Source organism: Ochotona princeps, chromosome 16 (assembly GCF_030435755.1).
Source record: "Ochotona princeps isolate mOchPri1 chromosome 16, mOchPri1.hap1, whole genome shotgun sequence".
NCBI lineage: Eukaryota > Metazoa > Chordata > Mammalia > Lagomorpha > Ochotonidae > Ochotona > Ochotona princeps.
The window spans coordinates 49062480-49079878 of record NC_080847.1 but is presented as its reverse complement, the minus strand read 5'-3'; the positions used below and the strand labels follow the sequence as shown (position 1 = coordinate 49079878).

The 17399-nt window shown below is 60.4% G+C and overlaps 1 protein-coding gene across 4 annotated transcripts; it reads left to right on the top strand.

The window, feature by feature from the left end:
* The first annotated feature begins 568 nt into the window (after window positions 1–568).
* On the top strand, window positions 569–13172 carry DPF1 (double PHD fingers 1). 4 transcript variants are annotated; one of them, XM_004595071.3, is made up of 12 exons: window positions 569–705; window positions 6235–6395; window positions 6483–6590; window positions 7896–8023; window positions 8497–8586; window positions 9159–9237; window positions 9455–9586; window positions 10378–10428; window positions 10514–10633; window positions 11249–11361; window positions 11864–11945; window positions 12037–13172. In XM_004595071.3, exons 1-12 carry the CDS (start codon window positions 674–676, stop codon window positions 12105–12107), a joined length of 1167 nt encoding a protein of 388 aa, XP_004595128.1. In that variant the 5' UTR covers window positions 569–673; the 3' UTR covers window positions 12108–13172. The 4 variants fall into 4 exon arrangements, with proteins under 4 accessions (XP_004595128.1, XP_058530398.1, XP_004595126.2 ...); XM_058674415.1 differs by having other exon boundaries at window positions 604–705; window positions 11834–11945; XM_004595069.3 differs by lacking the exon at window positions 569–705 and adding an exon at window positions 4911–5019.
* The last annotated feature ends 4227 nt before the right edge of the window (window positions 13173–17399 follow it).

Here is a 17399-nt window from a genome sequence, read left to right as displayed (position 1 = left end):
TTCGCCGAAAGGAGCTTGTCTATTCTTTGCTCAGCCCGCTGCGCTGGATTAGCAGCTCCCTGAGAGCAGCGGGTCACTGCCGTGGTCCCCAGTGCAGCACGTGCCTAGCAAGTGAACAAAGGCATACGACAAGTCTCTACATTGCAATCGACTGACTGATAGTGGAAAGACCCCTTCTTGCCCTCAGATAAGCAGGAGCACACGGCAGACTCCGGAGAGCACCCCAGGGTCTGGGAAGACTCCCAACCACCTGCTTCCGCGCCCACAGGGCCTGGAGAAGGCAGAGCCCCCACACCTGGGAACACAGCACCCCGACGCACTGGGAGAGGATGCTCCGGGGAGCGGGGTGGCAGGAGGAGAAGCAGCCCCACCCTGTATCCCGAGCAGCCAATGGGCGCGCGGCCCTCCTGACGCCCCCTGGGACGTGTAGTCCGGGCAGGGGCGCCCTCGGGCGCCGCCGCGCACCCCTAGACTCCACGTCCCGTGGTGCGCCGGGAGGCGCGGGGATTGGCTGAGCCCCGCCCCCGGCCCGCCCCGCTCCGCTCGCGCCGCAGCCCCAAGAATGAATGAAATCGTAGCGCGCTGGGCGGCAGAGCGGGCGGCGCAGGCCGGGCAGGGCCCGCGCGCGGCGGCAGCGGCGCCCCGGGCCGGAGGCGGCCCCGCAGAGCGGGCCATGGCTACCGCCATTCAGAACCCGCTCAAGTCGTGAGTGTCCCCGCCGTCCCGACCCCCCAGCCCCCAGCCCCACCCAGTCCAGAGACCCCGCAGCCCTGGCCCTGCCTCCACCCTCCCGGGGGAGGGGTGGGGAGGGAGGGGGTGGAGGAATGGGGGACCCCCCCTCCAGCGCGCCCGCCCCACGCCCCCGGGGACTGCCACCCTTTGCCGCCCCTCCTTGGGGGGCGCTGGGGACGGGAGCCCCTCCTGGGTCGTGGGGGCGCCTCTTCTTTGTCGCTGTCAGTGAAGGAATGTGGCGCGGGAGGCCGCCTCCCCACCCAGTGTGGGGGTCGGGGCTGGCCTCCCCTCCTCCGTCTCCTCCCCGATGTCTTGCGGGAGTGGTGGGGGGCGTTGGGCCTGCCGGGGGAGTGGGGGCTGGAAGCCCCCAAGTCCGGACCGACCCCTCTCGTCCCCTCCCACCCTCTCTCGTCCCCTCCTCCGCTTTCTCGTGGGACCCAGGCCCTCACGGCCGCAGGTGGCCGCTCCCCTCGCCCTGCCCCGGGGTCTCTAGCATCCAGCAGCCCCGACGCCCGGGTCGGCTGGGGCCACGGCTGCCCTCGGCTCCCCGGCACCTCGAGCCCCCGGGGAGGGCCGCGTCTCGAGGGATTCCCTGCCTCTCCCACGTCCCTCCTCCTCCTGGAGGCTCCGGAGCTCCCGCTGCCTTCGTCCTGGGCTCCGGGATGTCGGGGTCTGAGCCTGGCTCCTCCCGCTTTCCTACCTCTCTCTCAGCCCCCTGCGCAGCCCTGGCCCCGTCCACCTCTCCCCTTTCCTGGACTTCCCTCTCCGGGATCCTGGAGTCCCGGCTCCCTGCGCTCCCCACCCCCTTTCCCGGCGATGACAGCCGCTCGAGTGACAGACGTGCGGCCGCTCCCGCCCTCCCCTCCCCCTCCGCGGGTCGGGCGGAGAAGGAGGAGGAGGAGGAGGAGGAAGAGGGCGAGCGCCAGCGGCGCCGCACAAAGGGGTTGGGGCTACCTCTCCCACCCTTCCCCCAGCCCCCAGCGCTGGCCGCCTTGACCTTGAGCATGGAGAGCTGGTGTGGGTCCCCCGCCCCGACCAAGAAGGACTGTGCCTGATGCCTGGACCCCTGGCACCCCAGTTATGCGTGCCTGGTTCCTGGGGTGGGGGTGTGAGTTGGGAGAGTAGGATGTGTGTGTAGGGGGCTGGGAATTGGAGCTTGCGCCTACACGTGTGGCTCGACTCTGAGCCTAGGGCAGGCAGGGGGTGTCTGTGACAGCTAGAGTGACACCCCCTGTTCCCTTCTTGGCCCTAAGCGGCACACACAGGCAGCCACCAGTTCTATGGGGGACACCCAGGACTGGCTCCTGAACAGGTTGTGGAATCCGTGGGCACTGAGGGGCTCTCTCCAGGTCCCTGGCTCAGATCCCCCTCAGGATGAGGCATGTGTGCCACTCCTTGCAAGTGCTGGTTTGGGGCTCAGGGTCAGCTGCAGTGGGCGTGCCAGGGAGCCGCCTACAGGGTGTGTGTGTGTGGTGTTCGCTGGCTCCTGGAAGGGCGGTCACCTCTTTGGAGAGCATGCAGCCCTGGGCTTAAGCCCTTCACAGCCTTGTGGGGAGCCCCGGTGCTGCCCGTGCTGGCCAGGGAGGCTGAGCCGAGGCTTACCTAGGTGATAACTGGGAACTCGTGTGTAGGAGACAGGGGTCTGCGAGAATGGCCGAGGTCAAGCAGGGGAGGGATAACACTTGTTAAGGGTCAGCTTAGGTCTGTGGGTTCAAATCCTGCTGGCAGATGGGACCCTCTGGCGAGGGGTGCTGCGTCTACACCCAGGATCTACTGGAGCAAACTGAGTGTCCTGGGGTGGGTGTGGGGCAGGGATGCAGAACCTGTAGCTAGAGGTGTGGGTGTGGGGAGGAAGTATCTGAGAGGGGGAACGGGAGGGAAAAGAAGGGTGGGAGTAGGGGAGGGGAGAGGTAGGAGAGAAAGGTGGCCAGGTGTCAGGTTGAGCTTGAGTCTGGAGGTGGTGAGGCAGGCAGGTGTGGGGTGACCACTGCAGGAGAGTGAGGGTGCCAGTGTGTCCCACTGAGTACTCTTGGCCCCCCTCCTTTTGGAGTTTGGGAGATGGGCGGGTCACTGCCTTACCTGGCTCAGATAGAGCTGTGGAAGGGGCCAGGACTAGAGGGGTGTGTGTGTGCGCGCAGGTGGCCATGAGTGAGGGAGGCCTCCAGGGACTCGAGCGGGAGTGGGGAATCAACTGATAAAGGAGGTGACCACTCGCATGTCTTGGCTGTGGGCAGGAGCGCCCCTTGGTGGACACTGTGTCTGTGAGCTTGTTCATTTCCCTCAGCCACTGGCACCAGGGTGTGTGTGTGTGTACCCGCGCGGGTCAGCTCATCCTGTGGGGATTCCTTAGGGTCGATTCAGTGGGTGGTCCAGGAGGGAAGCTCACTTGGGGATCAAAGTCTGGGTGTGGGAATGCACCTTTGAGTGACTGGGTCAAACAGTCCCCAAGGGCTGTGAGTGTGGAAGGCCACCTCTGGACGGTCATTCTTGCCTGAAACACAGGTTCCCAAATGGCATTAACTGGGGAGAGAGTGGTGCATGATGTGGGCTTGCTCAGTGGACTGGCTTTTTAAGTATTTGTTGAGCACCTACTATGTGCAGGCTTTTTTTTTTTTTTTTAGATTTCTTTTATTTTTATCAGAAAGTCAGATATACAGAGAGGAGGAGAGACAGAGAGGAAGATCTTTGGTCCATTGATTCACTCCCCAAGCGGCAGCAACAGCTGGAGCTGCACCGATCCAAAGCCAGGAGCCAGGAACTTCTTCTAGGTCTCCCTCGCGGGTGCAGGGTCCCAAGGCTTTGGGCTGTCCTCGACTGCTTTCCCAGGCCACAAGCAGGGAGCTGGATGGAAAGTGAGGCCACCGGGATTAGAACTGGTGCTTGGTGCCATGGCCTAGCAGCTAAAGTCCTCGCCTTGAATGTGCCAGGATCCCATATGGGTGCCGGTTCTAGTCCCTGCAGCTCCACTTCCCATCCAGCTCCCTGCTTGTGGCCTGGGAAAGCAGTCGAGGACGGCCCAAAGCCTTGGGACCCTGCACCTGCATGGGAGACCTGGAAGAGGTTCCTGGTTCCTGGCTTCAGATTGGCGCAGCACCGGCCATTGCGGTCACTTGGGGAGTGAATCATTGGACAGAAGATATTTCTGTCTGTCTCTCCTTTCTGTATATCCGCCTTTCCAAAATAAATAAATAAATAAATAAAATAAATAAATAAATAAATCTTTAAAAAATATAGAATGATTTTATTTATATTTAAGAGAGAGAGGGAAAGAAACAGATATGGAGAGGTCTTTCATCTGCTTTCTGCCCCAAAGGCCTGAAACAGCTGGATCTGGGCAGGCGGAAGCCATAAACCCCAATCCAGGGCTCCCACATGGGTGTCAGAGACCCACATGCCTGAGGTGTGTATACACACCTGTCACCCCTACCCTGCTGTTTCCCAGACTGTGCGTTAGCAGGAAGCTCTCAGGGGGAACCGGCCAGGACTTGAACGCAAGAGTCCCACAGGGGCATGGGATAGGGGCGGGCGCCACGCGTGGTGTTTGAACTGCTGCCAGACTCCTGCCTCCATCACGTCTCATTCAGAACACCTCTGGGTTGATTCCTTGCGTCCTCACATCCACCCCACCAGGCGTCGTCCTGTTTTTCTTTTCCTGTTTTTGCTAGCCCAAGGCCAGCAGGAGGTGTGGTCGCGACCCCCATCCTGAGCAGGGGTAGAGGACGGGTGTCAGCGAAAGTGGCCGGGGAGGGACTGCCCCCACGTGGGATGGGATGGGGTTCTCTGGGGCTGCTTGGGGGTGGAGTACGCGACGTCTGAGGCCGCGCGCTTCAGGGCAGGCATGTGGGGAAGTCCACTTGGCAACTCTGAGGAACGGCTGAGGTACCGCTGGGTGTGGGAGAGTGTGTGCGCGGATGTGTGTGTGAGCCGCCTGGAACCCGCGAGGTGCGAGCCGGGTGTGCACGTGACACGGGGACGCGTGTCTGAGGCAGCGTGGGTGAGCCAAGGCGCGCGCCGTGCGCCCGCAGCGGCAGCCCCGCAGCGGCAGCCCCGTTCCCAGTGAAGGGTGGGAGGTGGGCTCCCGGCCTGGGACTACAACTCCCAGCATGGTCGGCGTGGGCCCGCCCCGCCGCACTGATTGGCCATGGCCCGCGTGCTCCCGCCCCCCGGGAATGAATGGATGGGCGGCCTCAGCGCCCGCCCGACCGCTGGGAGGACCGACCCGGCGGGGACCTGCTGGGGGCAGGACCCGGGGAGCAAGATGGCCACGGTCATCCCCGGCCCCCTGAGGTGGTGCGGGCTGGCGGGAGGCGCGGGCGCACGCGCGCACTTGTGTGTGTCTGTGTGTTGGGGGCGGCTGGGAGTGGGGCCGAGGGGGTGTCCGGGGGGCTGTCACGGTGTGCGGGGGTGCGAGTGTGTGTGTGTGTGTGTGTGTGACTGTGAGTCTCCGGCAAGAATGGTGCCAGACGCGCTGCTCCTGCACGGGCGCGGGGAGGGCGCGGGTGGACTCCAGGGCCTGTTGGGGAAGGGGGTCATCTTCCCCGCCTCGAGGCCCCCTGGGTTTGAAAGAGGGGGAGACAATCTGGGGAATGGGGGTGCCCACACTACCTTTGTCTTGGGGTGTGTGTGTGGGGGGGAGAGAGTTGCATTCCCCGTGTGTGTGTGTTCTCTGCTGTGTGTTTGATTTCTTTTATTCTGGGTTAGCTATCTTGGGGTATTTGGGTCTTTGCCTGTGTGTCCAGTGGGCATGCCTGCACTTTCCTGGAAATTGTTGCATGGATACTGGTGGATGTGATGGGTGAGTGTGTCTGGAGTGTGATATTTTAGATACTGACTTCTATGTGTATATGCCGTGCACCGTGCATATGTGTGCATGTGTGTGTATACCTATATGAATACCTGTGGTCTCTTTGTAGTGTGTATCCAGTGGGGTGTGTGTGTGTGTGTGGTTGGCGTGTCTTTGGATACTGTGGGTAAGTGTCTGAATAATTTGGTTTTGCAGTCTCTTGATGTTTGTGCATCTGGGTCTGTGACTGCATGTGTAAGTGTGTGTGTGTGTGTGTGTGTGTGTGTGCACGCACACACTGGAGTGGTATAATCTGTTCCTTATTGGGAGCCTTTGTGGGTGATGTGTTTGTGTTGGGGATACCTGTCATGTGTTGGGGTATGAATCCTGGCACCAGGTCACTTGGGGCGTGTGTCTCTCAGGAGACGCTTGTGTGTGCACGTGTGCCGTCCGCTTCTCCTTTGTGAGTGTGGGCCGTGTCTTTGTGTGTGAAGCCCCTGTGGTGCGTTCACGTGTGGATGGGTCCCGGTGTCATTTAATGTTTTTTGTCTGTTTTAATATCTTGGGTATGTTCTCCTTAGCTGCACCCCTTGCTTGAGCCCCAAACTGGGGGGCGGGGGAGGAGCTCTCGGCACTGTCCCTCCTTCCCACACTGGGTCCGGATCGGGGTGGCCCATGGCTCCTCCGGCTCACAGCCACCCGCCGGTTCCCGCCCGCAGCCTTGGTGAGGATTTCTACCGCGAGGCCATTGAGCACTGCCGCAGCTACAACGCGCGCCTGTGCGCCGAGCGCAGCCTGCGCCTGCCCTTCCTCGACTCGCAGACCGGCGTGGCCCAGAACAACTGCTACATCTGGATGGAGAAGACCCACCGCGGGCCCGGTATGGGCTCATGCTCGCGGCTGCCGGGAGGGCGCGCTGGGGTGGGGCGGCGGCTTTGGGCCGCATTCTTACTCTCTGTCTCCCCAGGTTTGGCTCCAGGACAGATCTACACGTACCCGGCCCGCTGCTGGAGGAAAAAGCGGAGACTCAGTATCCTGGAGGACCCGCGGCTCCGGCCCTGCGAGTACAAGATTGGTGCGTGCGGCTGCGCGGGACGCTGCACCTGCGGGTCTCCCCTCCCTCCCAGGCTGTGGCCCCCAGGAAGCCCCGCACAGTGTGTGTCTAAGCGCCCTGTGCTGCTGCTTCTAAACAGGGTCTGAATGGCAGGCGGTGTGTTGGCAGCATCCTGCCTTGAGTTTCCCAGATTCTACAGTTTGCTCTGGGTCACTGAGTTTCCACAGGAGGGCCCAGCTGGACCGGTGTGTGGGGTGTGACTGTAGATGTGAGGTGTGCCGAGCTAGGTGCAGCCTGCCAGCTGGCAGCCACCTGTCTGGTTGCCTTTCTCCTTGGGCAGCCCACGGTCTGCTCCCGATGCTTTGTACCTGTAGCTGAGCCTGGTCTTTCCAGGTGTTTCCAGGTGCATTTGGAAGCCTCTTCTGATGTGTGTGTGTGTGTGCGCACGTGCGCGCGCCTGGCTGACCAAGCCTTCAGCCTTCATCTACCCCAGGCGTGTCCAGGTGCTGTGGGTACCTGGGGGGTCTCTTCCCAGTGTCTAGTGCAGTGGGCATCTTACTGCTCAGGTGTGTTAGCCCATCAGTGTCTGGATGAATGTCTAGGCATGTCAGTGTTGCTGGTGGCTGCTTCTCCCTGTCCTGGGGCACCCACAGGTATGGGAGTGGACAGGAGAGCTGCAGTGGTCTGCAGTGGGCATCTGAGTGACCTGAAGGGCTGTCAGTATCTCCCTCGTGTGTGTGTGTGTACACGTACAGGTGTGTGCATACGTGTGTGTGTGCATGCGTCTTCATATAATAATCACCCCAGGGGTGCCAAGGTTCCCATAGGGTCTGGCTGCCCATGATACACCCAAATACACTCATGTGGATTTATCTGCTGGCCTGTTTCCCAGGGCCTCCCAAGGGGCCGGATATTTCTCCCACAAGTGTCCTGGGTCTCTGAGGGTCTGGCTGAATCTTTGAGTGTTTGCTGTCTTTGGTCTGCTGGTGCCACTTCCTTTGTGAGATTGTCCGAGATGCCCATGTCTCTCTTCGCTGTGTGTGTTTCCTGGTGTGGCGGGTGTGGGGGTATCTAGCACCTGGCTGGGGTCTGCCCTTGGGGTGGAGCTAGGCATTTGGCAGAGTCTGGCTGTAGGACTGGGTGTGTCTGATGGTCTGTGTCTTGTGTGAGGGTTTCCGGGTGTATGCAAGGTCCTGGCTGTGCTTGCACCGCAGTGGGACCAGGTGGATGGCAGGGCGCGGCCAGGGGCTGGGCATCCCTGCCTGGAGTCGGGCAGCTGTGGGTTTGCAAAGCCAGTGCCCTGCTGACCCATGGCCTTGTCCCCAGACTGCGAGGCACCCCTTAAGAAGGAGGGCAGCCTCCCAGAAGGGCCGGTGCTCGAGGCTCTGCTGTGTGCCGAGACGGGGGAGAAGAAGATGGAGCTGAAGGAGGAGGAGGCCATCATGGACTGTCAGGTGGGTCCCGCCTGGCTGTGCTCCACACACCAGCTCCTCGCTCAGAAGCTTCCCGGCGTAGCCCTGTCTCTGCACTCCCAGACTCCTCCCTTTCTTCTGAAAAAAATATTGATGTAAACTTTATTTGAAAGGCAGTGTGAGAGAGGGGGAGAGAGAGAGGAGATCTTGTACATGCCAAATGCTGCCACAGTTGGCACTCGGCCAGGCTGAACTCCCCAGGCCAGAATGCCATCCAGGTTCCGCACATGGGTGGCAGGGGCCCAAGCACCCTTGCCCATTGTGCCTGCTGTCTCCTCGGGCACCCATCTGCACTGAGATGGAACTGGCAGCAGGGCCAGGCGCTCAGGGATGTGGGAGTCCAAATGCCCACCCGAGACCTCCTCCTCATCTTGGAGGCCCCAGACCTCCCTCCCCTCATCCCCTGCTCTGGGCCGAGCTCCACCCAGCCAGCCAGTCTACCTCCTGTTGCTCAGAAACAGCAGCTGCTTGAGTTCCCGCATGATCTGGAGGTGGAGGACCTGGAGGATGACATGCCCAGGAGGAAGAACAGGACCAAGGGAAAGGTACTGCTCTGGCTGCCCTCCCCCATCATGTCTGTGCCCTGTGGCCCCTCGCCCATCATGTCTGTGCCCTGTGGCCCTGTGCCTCTATTCGCCTGTGCCTTGTGGCTACTGTACCTCATGGCCCATGTGCCCTTATTGTACCCGTGCCCCTGCAGCCCTGTTGCCCCAGCGCCCCATAGTCCCTTGCCCCTGCCACACTGTGCCCTGTGGTCCTTGAGCCCTGTCGCTCCTTGGCCCCTTGCCCATTGTGCCTGTGGGCCCCTGAGCCCCGTGGCATGGTCTAGTGACCAAGCCAGCCCAGCGCTCAGCCCGGGCCTCAAACCTGATCTTGTCCAATCCCTGAACAGCCTCAAGGAACCAGGGCTGTGAGACTCTTGACAGACTAGGAAATGGAGGCCTGACCATGGAGGTGAAGTCATTTGCAAACAGAGATTATCCGGCTGGCCAATTAGAACTGTCTTCATGCCCCACAGGCCCCAGGCCCCAAAGCTAGGATGTTCTGCCCAACCTCGGTGTGCCTTGCAAGTCATGGCAATGAAACTGTGTCTGTTCACGCATAACTGTGTCCCCAGGCATATGGCATCGGGGGGCTCCGGAAACGCCAGGACACCGCTTCCCTGGAGGACCGAGACAAGCCGTATGTCTGTGATAGTGAGTCCTGAAGAGGGGGAAGAGAGGCAGGGGGGCCTGAGACCTCTGCCCCTATGGTGCTCTCCCTCCTGGTCCCTGATAGGGGGGGAAGCTTGAGTCTGGGACAGAGCTGGGGGTGCGGTGGGGGAGGGAGGTGAGGTGTGATCCTGGAGGCCAGGGTAGAGGTGGTGGTATGGAGGCTGGGCTGACCAGTTCCTCCCCATGGCTTGCTCTCCAGTCTGTGGGAAGCGGTATAAGAACCGGCCAGGGCTCAGCTACCACTACACCCATACTCACCTGGCTGAGGAGGAGGGGGAGGAGAACACTGAGCGCCACGCCCTGCCCTTCCACCGGAAAAACAACCACAAACGTGAGCAGGCGGCCAGCCAGGTGGAGGCGGGGAGCAGGCGGGGGGGAGGTGTGGGTCCTGCAAGTAGAAGCAGGGGGTGGGGGGGACACAGGAGACATTTCTGGAAAATCTCCAGCACAGTGGCTCCCTCCCCCCACCGACCGTGGGGATGCTGGCTCCGGGGTTGCCATGACAACCAACCATCTCTCCTTCGCTCCCGGCCGGCCGGGCGTAATATTTCTGGGACTGATTTATTGTTTCAATTAGAGCTTGGGGTTGGGGTGGGGGTGAGAGATGACTCCCCTCCCTCCCTCCCTCCTTCCCCTTCCCCCCACTTCCCTCCTTCACTGAGCTTAGGCCAAGGGGTAGGGGCTGTGGCCTGGGAGTCCTTGGCACCCGCCCCATGCCAACCCCGTGCCAGCCTGACAGCTGAGCGCTGGGGGAGGGGTAGAAACTGCCTCTTATCTGTTCCCCAGGGATGGGGTGAGTGTCCTCAGCCCATCCCTGCGCTGCCCCTGGCCGGCACCTGGCCAGGGACCTGGGCTGGGTGGGGGTGGTGGAAGGGTAAGGGCTTGGGTAGGCATTATCTGGTAGACAGTTTGTGGAGGAGGAGACAATGGCTGTCTTAAAGCTGTGCTCCTCAGGTCTGCAGTCAGTGAGCAGGACTGCTCAGTTGCCTGAGAAGGTGCGTGGAGGTCCCAGCCTGGGGCAGTTGCCCTCGCCCTACCCCGCCCCCCAGCTCTAAAGCTGAGGCTGGGGGCTGGGCAGAACCTCTGGTGAGAACCCCTTGCTCTTTATGCCCCCACCCCTAGAGTTTTACAAAGAATTGGCCTGGGTCCCCGAGGCACAGAGGAAGCACACAGGTAGGCTGCCCTCGCTCCACCTCCCACAGCCCCCTTTTCAGGGGCACCTGCTGGGCCGTGCTAAGCCCGGCCTGCTGTCTTTCAGCCAAGAAGGCACCTGATGGTACTGTCATCCCCAACGGCTACTGTGACTTCTGCCTGGGCGGCTCCAAGAAGACGGGGTGTCCAGAGGACCTCATCTCCTGCGCAGACTGTGGGCGGTCAGGTGACCCTCCCCCCCCCGAGATTCCTGGGGGCGCCTCAGGCTGGGGGAGATGGACAGAGTGTGGTTGCCACACTTGGGAGAACAGGACATCCTGGAGGGCGCTGTGGGCAGCTGTGGGTGTCCGCCCTGGGGCCATAGGTTGACTAACAGATGGGCCCTGCCCAGCACTGCTGGGGCATCGGGTAGAATGGGTTTTTGGCTGTATGGAACCGAGGAGATGTGGGGAAGGTGGCCGTGCCACCACGTTCCTGTGGTCGGCGGACATGGTTGGCTGTTCTGCTGTGGGTAATGGAATGTGGCCGCCTCAGCGCGGTGGTTAACACACTGTGGTTGCCACGGTGTTGTGGGTGGTAGGAAAGTGGTTGCCACAGCACTGTGGGTAATGGAATGCAGTTGCCATGGTATTCAGGGAGCAGTGTGGTTGCCATGGCAGTGGCGTAGGACCTGGTGATGGCCACAGTACTGCTGCTTGCCGTCCGTCCTCCTGTGTCTGGGCACTGAGGGCAGGGCAGGGTTATCCCCCAAACCCCTCCTGGACCGGGGTTTGGGTGGGGAGACTGAGCCTCTCCAGGAGCCCAGTAACCTCCTAACTGCACCCCTGCCCCTGGCCCCCAGGACACCCCTCGTGTTTACAGTTCACGGTGAACATGACAGCGGCCGTACGGACCTACCGCTGGCAGTGCATCGAGTGCAAATCCTGCAGCCTGTGTGGCACCTCGGAGAATGACGTGAGTGTCCGGCGCCCTTCCCCTGGGCCCTTTCCCCGTGAGCCGCAGTACTGCGGATTCTTATTGTTAGTGGACATTAAACTGAGCCACCTGGCACTTTCTCCTCCACTGCTCCCCACCACCCACCGAGGTAGGTGCCCTTGTTCTCACTGCACAGTGGGGACCTGGAGCTCAAGAGAGGGAATGTGCCCTGCCCAAGGCTGCCCAGCGGGGACAGTGGCAGGGCTGGGATCTGAAGCCATGTCCTTCCTGGTACCTGAGCATCTGAGAGGACCGGGAAGCGGTTGCCTTAGAAACACAGGCTGCAGGTGTCTGCCTGGCAGCCCATGGGGTGTCACGGCTTGGCCATGCAGTGCTTTGTCAAGGCCCTGAGAGCCCCTTCTCTGGTGAGGGACCACCTCCCCCAGCCCCCTGCTCTACCGCCCCCCTGCCCCAGGCCCCCCACCCCGGTTTCTGGTGCCCGTGCCCCCAGGGTGCCAGCTGGGCGGGTCTCACCCCCCAGGACCAGTTGCTGTTCTGTGATGACTGCGATCGGGGTTACCACATGTACTGCCTGAGCCCCCCCATGGCGGAGCCCCCGGAAGGTGAGAGAAGAGGCAGGTGCCCATGGGGGTAGGCAGTGGGCAGGTTGCCCTCCTCCCCGGGTCTGACTCTGTCCTGTGGCTGCCCCCACAGGGAGCTGGAGCTGTCACCTCTGCCTTCGGCACCTGAAAGAGAAGGCCTCTGCCTACATCACTCTCACCTAGGCCTGGCCCCAACTCTTCTGGGCCTCCGGGCTGGTGCTTGACCGCCTGCCTCTCCGAGCTCCTCCACTCGCTCCCTTGCCACCCTCCTGGCCCACAGTGCTAGGGATACAGGGTGATGCCTGAGGGGGGGCTGGGCCAACCCTCCCCTCTGTGCAAGTGGAATGTTGGCTGTGGGTTGGGGGCCCCAGGGGAGGCCCCTCTCCCTTCCTCCCTCCCTCCCCATCCCTTGGCAAATGGGCACCAGGAACTTCTACTCCCCTCAAAGCCATACCCCGCCTCTAGGCGGGCATGGGGGGTGGTGGATGCCAGCCAGGGCATGGACAGAGCCTTTTTCTAAAGAAAAAGACAAAAATGTAAAAAAAAAAAAAAAGAAATTAATATATACAGAGCCCTCTAAGGCCTGGCTGGAGGGAGGGGCACTGCTGAGTGCATCCACTGGGCACCCATCTCTTTGCCAGCCTCCTGCCTGGTACCCCTCCCCCTCCCAGAGCTATCCCACCTCCCCACCCAGGTGGGCACCACTCCCTTGCTGTGAGCAGGCCTGGTGGGTGTGGTTCCCACCCCTGCCCCTCCCGGTGCCCGCTGAGGATACTGCATGTGAACCTGGATTTTTTTGAACTCTATTCCTGCCCCTCCCTGACAGCCCTGCCCTGTACCTCCCCAATGCCCAGCAGGGCTGGTGGGTGGTACCGGCGGCAGGGCAAGGCGGTGGGGGGGGGCCCTGCCCAGCGCTCGCTGGAATGAGAAGCACAGACTGCAACGGACTCGTTGTCTCCTCCTCCCCGGCCCCTCTTCCCCACCCGGCCAGGCCGGACTGCCCCTGCCACCCTCGCTGGCCACTTTGGAGACAGTGAGGGGGTGTGGTTGTTTCTTGTGGTTGTGTGTGTTTGTTGTTTGGGTTTAAAAAAAAAAGGGAAATTGAGACTACAAGAGGGGGAGGTGGTGGGCTGCGGGGCCCACCCCAGGAAGGCCCCTCCTTGTAAGAGAGTCTCCTAATTATTGCCTGCCTCTGCTGTGAATTAACTTGTTCTGTGTATTAAATTGGGCCTGGCCCCTCTGCCACGACTGCCCCGTTCTCTAGCCTGGTTCAGGGGTGTCACCAAGAAGAGGGATATGGGGCCTTGCTGGGGGAGAAGCCACTGAGTTGGCCTCATCTCCATCGCCTCCTCCAGCCCGCCACCCCCACCCCAGCCCTCTCTGGCTTTGTCCCAGCTCCTCCCAGCCTTGCCGGAAAGGAGAAGGGGGATGGGGTGGAGGGGGCTCCCACCCAGCCAGCTGTGGTTGCCCTGGCAACGGGCTGCTGCTGCTGCAGCTGCAGCGGGAGGCAGCAAAGAGAGGAGGTGACTGGGGGCTGGGGAAGGGCCCTCCTGGGCTGGGGCGGCGTGAGGTTGGGGGTATTGAGGTATCATTCTGCCTGGCCATCACCTGGGGCACCCTGGTCTGGAGGTGGGGCAGAGCAAAGACAGGAAAAGTGTCAGGCGAGCAGAAGGAAACATCCTGACATTCAGAGAAAAGACTAAGATCTGGGGTTTATGTGGTGGGGCGTGTGGGAGAAGCAGGACACAGGGGAGGGATGAGGAGCGTCACCCAGTGATCGGGAGAAGCGGACAAAGAGAGGCAGAGCGCCAGGTAGGAGGAAGGGGAGAGACAGGGTGATGAAGGGGCAGAGGAAGTCACAGCAATAAAAAATGAGCAGCCACGCTGGCCAGCCGGGGTGAGGCAGGGGAGGAGTGGATGAGGGGAGGCCTAGGCCCAGCCCAGAACTTAGGAGAGAGTGAAGGGGCCCATCTGGGGAGAGAGGGACAGACGAGAGGAGAGAGGCGGGCACCACGAATTGAGGGGAGCGGCAGAAAAATCAGGAGAGAGCTGCCCGAGGAGGTATGAAGAGAATTGGGAGGGCCTGGGTGAAGAGAGGGCAGAGGCTGGGGGAGGGCCCGGCACGGGCAGACCGAGTTGAAAACTGGGCCAAGATGGAGAAGGGTAGCCCAGGCGCGACCGGCGGCTGGCGTGTGCGAGCTGTGGGGTGTTGGAAGTGGCTGGTGTGGCTCCCGGGTGCCAGCAGAGGATGTGAGAACAGCTTGTTCTGAGGTTTCCCTCCCCCCTGCACTGGGTGGCTGGGTGGGTGGCGGCAGGGCTCAGGGATGGGGCCTCATGGGGGCGGAGACTGGGAGAGTGGCAAGAGTGCTTGAAAGTGTTTAACAGACCTGGGAATGGTGGGTTCTCCTCTTCGAAATATAATCCCCAAGCCTTTGGGAAAAAAAAAAAAATTGGCCAGGAGGGTCTGAGTCAGAGGCAGTGGTTACAAGCTCCATGATGGAAAACAGAGAGATACCTGGGTGAGGCAGCTCAGACCCCTGTGCCTGGCGGCCTTGGCCCTGGGGGCTCCACGTGGAATTCCCGGATCTGAAATCACAGTGAACCTGAAGTCCTGGCTGGACTCCTGAGTGTCCACGCGGCAGGCCAGGAGGCGAGCAGGAACACAGAGTTCAGGTCCCTCTCTGGCCAAAGGAGCCCTAGAGGAAGACCTGGCAGCGGCCGAACCCGCAGGCATACGTCACCATCTTTCTGGATGCTTTGCTATGCCTCCCCTTGGCCTGGAAGCAGGGGCGGCTTTGGACCCCGGGCCACCCACTAGACAGCCCGGAGGCGGTGGCCTGTGCCCACCGATGCAGATGTGGGCAGGGTCGGGGGACAATGTACCAGATTCCATCTCGGTGGCCAGACTGGCTGGCTGGCCTGCTTTATGCAGTATCTCCTGACTTCTACAAGGTGGCTGATATTTTTTAAATGACCAACACAGCTGCATGACCTTGGCCTGTCTTTCAGGCCTTGAGCATGATTTTGGAAGAAAACAATCTTGCTGTTTTTGCATTAAGGGCGTTTTACATTTTGAATCTGTCAGGATTTTTGGTGTTTGAGTTCCAAGAAAGAGATGTCTGCAAGGCTGGAGCCCTGATTGTTGGGCAAGTGTGCGGTGTGTGATGTGGGTATAAATGTAAGGGGTGTGTGTAGGGTGTGGGTGTGATATATGGGGTGTGAAGTGTGTGCTCTGGGGGGTAAGATGTGTGTGAAGTACATGAATGAAGTGTGTGATATGTATGTATGTGATGTGTGATGTATGGAGTCTGTGTGTGGTGTGATGTGGGGTGTATGTAGGATGTATGTGATTCTGGGGTGTGTGATGTATGGGGCATATATGGGAAATGTATAGAATATGTGGGGTGTGTATGAACGTGTGTGGTATGTGAGGTATGTGATGTATTGGGTGTGTGTATGTGTGGAGTGTGATGTGTGGGGTATGAGGTGTATGTACAATGCATACGGTGTGAGGTGTGTGTGTGGGGGGGTTGGGACTAGGGACAGGAGGGGACAGCAGTGGGCCATACCCTCTGGTCAGCAATCCAGGTAGTGCCCAGCTACTGAGAACACAGACCATTAGTATGAAACATTTATTTCCTTTGAAACCTCCAGAAACATGCCAGAAAATCTCAAGACAGGGTTGTGGGGTAGGGTGGTGTGGGGTAGGGGGAAAAGACAAAGAATAAAAAAAAATCCAAATAAAATCAATCAACATATGAAAAAAATCTGCTGCTATCTTCAGCCATCAGATAAAACGACCTCAAGTTAAATAGATTGGTTTTGCAAATTTTCTTTAAAAATAAAACAAAACCAGAAATCATAATTTACACTTGTCAATGTACATGATTAGGTCCCCAAATGATTAGAATGATCTGAAGATGTGAGGAGACAACTTAAGAAAGGCTCCAAGTTAGAGTCCCAGGAGGGCGGGGCGGGAGCCCTGAGCAGGAGTGGGCAGAGGAAGAGACATCACAGTAGTTGGCCAGGGGTGAGGGCGGCTGCTGGGCAGGCGTGGCCTGGGCAGTGCCCATCTCTTGCCGTGGCTGCAGGGCAGGGGAGACCATGGTGCCGAGGTTCCCTTCTCAAAACTGGGGGTGCTGGGAGGCCACAGGCAGGCCACAGGGAGACACTGAGTGCCCTCTTCTCTGCCCCCCGCAGCCCTCTGGCGGGCACCCCCCAAGGGCCTGCATCTGGTGTGGCCCTCAGGGCCCCCTCCCTGAGGTGCCTGGCCCTGGAGAGAAGGCAGGCAGTGTGGTCTGGCCAGGGGGCTGGAGCGCCGGGTGCTGGCCTACCGCCTAGACATGTTGCTGTGAACCAACCCCGAGCTGTCAGCTCCACTCCACCTGGTGCCTTTCCCAAAGGGAAGCTGCCTGTCCATCCACTCAGACTGTCCCCCTGGAATCCTCACATGGACCCCAGCCCATGAGGGACAAGCCGTGAGCCTCAGCTTGAGTTTTGGGGAATCCACAGACTGTGGCCATACAGACTTGTTCTGGCACAACTCTACATGAAAAAATAAATATATATATATATATCTTCTTGTTTGCTCTTCAAGGAGGAGAGAAAGCGACCCTCAGTTCTAGGTGAACAGCGTCGTGCACACGGCTGGGGGCCTGGTGCGTTGCCCCTTACTGCCTTTTGGAAACAGGCGTCTGGAGTTGGGGGGAGGTGTTCTCCCTGGGGAGCACAGTGAGGGTGTCTGGCACGGCTGCCGATGGGGGGGCGGGGCTTCGAGATGGGCTGGGACACTTGCAAAGAAAACAAAACCTGGTGACAGATGAAGGCTGTTGTGAGGGCGTCAGCAGGCCTTCCAGTAGGCCTTCCCTGCGGCTGCCAGTCAGGGCTGGGTGTGGTGGGGAGGAGGATGGGAGAGCCGGCTGGCAGGGACCCTGGCACTATGGCCTGTGGCGGTGGGAGAGGGGCTAATAGAAAAGGATCATATAAAGTGTCTGCTTTGTACACAGCTTCTCGCTCAGAGAGGCTGCCTCTGGATGCTGGGGTTTCCTTTCCATCCTGGGGCCCTCAAGAAAATAATTTAAATTCTAAGAAAGTGCTCCTGGCTGCTTGGTGGGAGGAAGGAGAGGCCTGCAGAGGGGGTCTGTCCATGCTCTTTGGAGCTGAGCTGGCACGCTGCAGAGCAGAGTACTGGCCCACCTTCCCCAAGGCCCTCACCTCCCTGGGGCTGCTTCTATGCGGTGTTCTTCATGCAAGCCCACACTTCGTGGTACGTGGTCAAGAGGCCTGGCCGTGAGCAATGTGTGGGTTCTGGAGACCGGCTTCCGCTTTCTGTTGACTGGGTCCTGGGAGGAGGCTGAGGAGCATGGCAGGGTAGGCCACTGGGGGCAGTGTGGGCATGGTCCTGCCCTCAGGGCCTCAGATGGGCAGCTCCGAGGAAGGCCGAGATTATGTCACTCGGGCTTGCAGTCGTGGGGC

Coding starts and splice junctions, on each gene's coding strand:
- DPF1 (XM_058674415.1), top strand. CDS start 674: ATGGCTACCGCCATTCAGAACCCGCTCAAGTC. Junction 8,587..9,158: donor AGAACAGGACCAAGGGAAAG/GTACTGCTCTGG, acceptor CTGTGTCCCCAG/GCATATGGCATCGGGGGGCT. Junction 9,587..10,377: donor CCGGAAAAACAACCACAAAC/GTGAGCAGGCGG, acceptor CCCCACCCCTAG/AGTTTTACAAAGAATTGGCC.